Here is a 5,438-nt window from a genome sequence, read left to right as displayed (position 1 = left end):
GTTGGATCTCACCAGGACCAAAGGAGCTGTTACTTCTTATGAAATGTAAATCTACAACATGGTAATTTGAGACAAGGAAGAGGAAGGAACAACAAAAACTAGTATAAAAAGAATACTGATGATATAAAACATACCCATAAAGGTTGATTTTCTCTCCTAAAGGCCATTAATCCAATTTTATTTCCATACGTCCCTGCACTTTTTAAAAGGTATTACATGGTGTGTATATTCACAAAATGACATTGAGTCAGGCATCCAAGGTTTAGCACATCATCCAGAAACAGAAATTTTCATCAATACGACAATACCTAAATCTTTCTGTCTCTCATTGTTGTATAGGTGTTTATTCATCTACTAGAAAAAAAGGAAGATGGAAAATAAGGCAAAGAATATAACATGGAAAGGCAATTGAACAAAATTTTAGCTCTGCTCTATGTTATCAAAATGCCCCAGAGAAACATTCATTACCATTTGGAGAGGAAAAGAGAAGCATTTACTAAGGACACTTCTAGAAAAGAAATCTGCTACCATAGCTGAGTCATTATGCTAGGATTTAAAGAGCTCTGGCAAACAAAGGTGAATGTTTGCAATGTTATCCTAAATGAGGCCTATAATACTTTAGAACACTTCTCCTTACATAACTAAAGTGCTATCATCTAAAATAATTATTTAGAACACATTACCAATCCAGTGAGTAGCTTTGGAAACTAGATTTCCTGGGCATTAATAAAATTAATTAACCATGGAGAATCAGAGATATAAATTATTAGATACCAAAATTAGTCAAAATGCGGAAACAAACTACAAGAATTAGTATTAAAAAAGGAAACTTTAAAATAGCATGGCTAATTCTCTATGGCAATGTCACAATCCTAGTAACTTGAAGAAAAAAAATTGTTTTTAACATGTACTAATGTTCTTATTTGGATAAGGACAAAAAGGTATAAGAATTAAAACTGATTAGAAAGACAAGAAGTTCAAATAGCTGGGCATGATATGGAGTTTTATTTTTAAAACACAAATTTCACCCTTGTTCGTACCTGGATAGAGAAGCTGAAGTTTTCTCTCTACATAAAGTACGATAAGAGAATTTATCTAATCTTTGTATTTAGAAAGATCTGGTTACATCTTCAGAAAATTCTCCAGATTTCTTAAGTTTTCAGAATGTCACACTTGCACATGGGACATGTCCTATGGGCTAAAAGCCAGGGGTCAATGCATGCCTTATGGAAAAAATGTTTGCAAGTTAAAATGCGTACTACATCTTGGGGTTTGTATGTGTCAAAGCAAACAACACAGTTGTCTTCATTTGGGTCTAATTCCTCATCCCCTTCTTTGAGAATTCGCAGTTGAAGCTGGTCAATAGCTTTCTTCACATCTGCCTTTATATGACTTCGCCTCCTGGTGGAAGAATTGGGCACTCTAGGTCTCCAGACACAATGTAAGTAAAGGTAGGCAATTGTGGCAGCCAGGAAGGTAAATAGAGACATGATGTAATGGCTCACCCATGGCATGTGCATTCTCCCCACTTCAATGATGACTGTTACATAGACTCCTTTCTGAATCAAGTGCAAAAGTTCCATGCCTTTCAGGTTGCCTATCATCACCGCAACTATATTTTCCGTCCCCTGGTGAGACATGGGAAATACTTTATTGCCCGTACCTTGATAGTTGTAGATGATCACCCCATTTGCTCCCTTCTCTGCTGCCACGTTGATTTTATGTGTAAAAGTACAGCCTCCACGTTCGATGAGGGCCAGCCAAGAGTCTGCCTGTTCAGGCCTGCTGAAATTGGTCAAAGGATTACAAGCATTCTGATTCCATCCTTCAGGAAGTGCTACCACACCAGACACCCTTTCCAGAGGAGAATGATTCCCGAACACTCCACTCTCTCCTAACTCTGATATGATCTTATTTCCAACCTGAAATGTTATATTCAGGTGAGCTGTCCAAATGGCTTTTCCATTTGAGTCAGGAAGGCTAAGTAGTAGAAAGATACTAAGCCTCAAAAGTCCAGATGAAAGAGAACTATGAGTCGAAGGAGTAATTCTAAGGAAGCTCATGCCTCCATTTGTCTATTTAAGGGGCAAACTTGAGAAAACAAAACAACATCAGTCGTAAAAGGACATAAAGAAGATAGCTTGTTGGCAGTAGATTACTAAAGCACATAAATGGAAAAGGTCTCCCTGGATCAAAGATATCTTGCTCCTTCCAGCATTTTTATATTTGGTAGATTATCTTTCTCATAATGAAACAAAATAACAAGAGTTGTGATTGGTATCATGTGATTTCAAGAAAATTATGACATTCTAATGGGGAAATTGTGACATCAGAGGTAGTTAAACCAATCCAAGAGTATATATTAGTGCATTGCATCCTGAAATCCTATTGGCCAAAAAGCTAAGCCATGAGTCAAGATATGTAACAATTTGAACAAGCTGTAAAGCAATAAATAAATTGATAATAATTTTTTAAAGCCTTGGGTTTCCTTCTTAGTTCTGGATAGAATGAAAATCTACCCAGCCATGTAAGATTTTTTTTCTAGATGTAAGGCAATGGCAAAGATAAAAATAATTCATGTATTAGTGCATGTACCCGGGCCAGTTTCCAGTTTTCATGCATGGTTCAACACTACCCAATATGGCATTATGTGGGATGGTTCAACACTACCCAATATGGCATTCTGTGGGAAGTAGGAGCAAACCATTCCCACCAACTTCCCACATTAAATGCCTATCCCACACTTAAAGATCCAACACAAAGAAAACAGTGTAAACTCATATTGTTAGCCTAATACAGTCCCATCTTCTGGTAAGAACCTACTACGTGCTAGGCAAATATTGAGAGTGGACATACATTGGAGAAGAAAATAGAAATAGCCCTACTCTTGTAAAGACTAAGGATTTTGGATGATGTCCCAAGGACAAGAGAAACACACTGTAGGGTTCTAAGCCAGGGAGGTGACAAATGTGTTTCAGAATGTTCACTTTGGTTGCTTTATTGGGAAAATGTATTGGAGAGGGAGAATAACATGAGAATGAGCTTAGGCAAAAGAAGACAGTGGCTTGGACTCGAAGTAGCAGCATAGATGTAGAGACACAGACAAAGGCTGAATAACAGATTTAGTAACTGGAAGGATAGTAGTGGGAAGAGGAAAGGATGGCCACAATGATAACAAATCACTACATTATTTTGCAAACTACAGAATCTTTACTGCTTTAAAGACGCATTATTGTTTACTTTTACCTTAAATCTTTATTCAAAGTCTGTTTCAAGAAGCCAATAAACTGGCAACACCCACTCAAATATTTATTTTAGACCATGTATAGGATATCTTCTATGTGCTCAGCATGCCACAAAGTCCTAGGGATAGAAAAAGAAAAGACCCTATTTCCTAGTGTGCAAAATGAACACGAACATTTAATCATAGACATGATAGTTTTCTCATTTGGACAAAAGCATTTATTGTATTCCCTGGCCTATTGTATTTAATATTTGCTTTAAAAAAATAAAAATTAGGAAACAGTCTACTTGTCCCATTCATAGAATTCTATTAAAGCATGATTCAGTTCACATCTGAAGAGTCCTTGTAGGCAGACTTTTTTTCATGTTCAAATGGAGTGAATTCCTGGCTGATTCTATTAACAGTGACAAATTGAAGCCTCATTAAGACGACAGTTTAACATCGTCATATTATAGGTAATTTGTTAAATCTGTGATTATTTAACCTTTGGAAGTAGGATTACAAAATAATGTAATTCTGACTTTTTATTTTGCAGATTTTTTGTGGGTGAAGAGTTTAACCTGTAACTATATTTTGCTTCAAAACATATCTCACATCAAAAGGTTCTCTGTATGGTTGAAAGGACCAATTTGAGGAACTTAGCTAATTCATTCTATTTTTCTCATTATAATATAAAATGCTTAAGGCAATGATAGAACTGCCCTCTCTTCTGCCCTCGTCTTAGAACAAAATAGACCTATAAGAAACAATCATCTATCTCTTAAAAAGTGGTTTTCAAGTTGGGGGCAATTTTGCCTCCCAGGGGACATCTGGCTGTTTCTGGAGACATTTTTTGATTGTGACAATTAGAGAGTGTTACTAGCATCTAGTGAGTATACACCAGCGTTGCCGCTAAAACGTCTGAAAATGCACACAGTAGCTCCACACAATAAGAAATTATGTGGTCCAAAATGTCAATAGTAAGGTTAAGAAACCCTGATCTAATGAAACAGCCTGAAGGGAGAAGCATCCCAAAACTCTCCCATCCCTGATGGGTGGTCAGATATAAATTCTCAACACAGAATAAGCTTTTATAATTGACAATGCCTCCATCAAGGATGATGCCCTCAATGCAACTTAATTTCTCCAGTTTTCCCTGGAATAGAAACAGCAGAGATCTGTACAAGTTACCTATTAGTCTATTAAGTATCATGACAAATTGCATATATTTTATCAGAATGAGCTCTAAGAGTCTTCCTGGAGCAGCATGTGAATGGAAGGGCGGGGGGAGAGAGACACAGAGAGACAGAGAGAGAGAGAGAGAGAGAGAGAGAGAGAGAGATGATTGAGGCAACTGTAATCTGTTCCTTTTAGATCATTTATTCAATACACGGACATTCTTTATAACAACCAAATATTGAAGAGTTTTTCATTCTGTTGAATTTTGCAGTTAGGTTAAAGAGAACTGAAATATAATACTAGGGATAATATATATTATATATAATAATTTATATATTACATATAATATATGTAATATATATTATTATATATGTAATGTATTATATAATATATAATTTTTATATATTATTTATATATTATATATTATAATTATTATAATTTATATATTATATTATATATATTCAAGGATATATATATTCAAGGAATATATATATGTTTATATATACCTTTTACACGCAGGCTAAAGGGAACTGAAACATATTACTAGGGTTGGTTCAACTGGTTCAAAAAGCCATTCTACTTATCTCTTGTTAACAGTGAATATATATATACACACACACACACACACTTAAGAGATAGGTAATGTGTGTGTGTGTGTGTGTATAGTTACATGCTCTTAATAAGAGATAGGTAGAACATATATATATAATATATATGAGCAAGGAATATATATATATAAACATATATGTGTGTGTGTATATATATGTACACACACACACACACACACACATTTTTTTTCCCCAGAAACTTACCAGACTTCCCTCAATGTCCCTTTGGCTAGAATTGCTTCAAAAACCCATGCCTAATGAAATCCTTGGAAACTGGAGTGGAATCATGATGATTATCTTAGGTTAATCACTATTTATCCTGTTGTGGAGAGCTCATTCCCTGGGTGAGCACATGGCCAGAAGAAGGGTGAAGATTTGAATGCTGTGTTACCAAGGGGAAAGACATGAACCAGAAGGTAAGCAGGCAG

At 35.5% G+C, this 5,438-nt stretch overlaps 1 protein-coding gene across 1 annotated transcript; it reads right to left on the bottom strand.

Moving 5' to 3' along the window:
* Window positions 1-982: 982 nt before the first annotated feature.
* LOC101026875 (RING finger protein 148) lies at window positions 983-2,343 on the bottom strand. The gene has a single exon (XM_003896520.5). It carries the CDS (start codon window positions 2,061-2,063, stop codon window positions 1,152-1,154), a length of 912 nt encoding a protein of 303 aa, XP_003896569.1. The 5' UTR covers window positions 2,064-2,343; the 3' UTR covers window positions 983-1,151.
* Window positions 2,344-5,438: the final 3,095 nt, after the last annotated feature.

The sequence above is a fragment of the Papio anubis genome, chromosome 4 (genome assembly GCF_008728515.1).
Source record: "Papio anubis isolate 15944 chromosome 4, Panubis1.0, whole genome shotgun sequence".
In the NCBI taxonomy this organism is placed as follows: domain Eukaryota; kingdom Metazoa; phylum Chordata; class Mammalia; order Primates; family Cercopithecidae; genus Papio; species Papio anubis.
Note: the sequence above shows the minus strand (reverse complement) of the source record. Positions and strands in the feature narration are given on the sequence as shown.

Coding starts and splice junctions, on each gene's coding strand:
- LOC101026875 (XM_003896520.5), bottom strand. CDS start 2,063: ATGAGCTTCCTTAGAATTACTCCTTCGACTCATAGTTCTCTTTCATCT.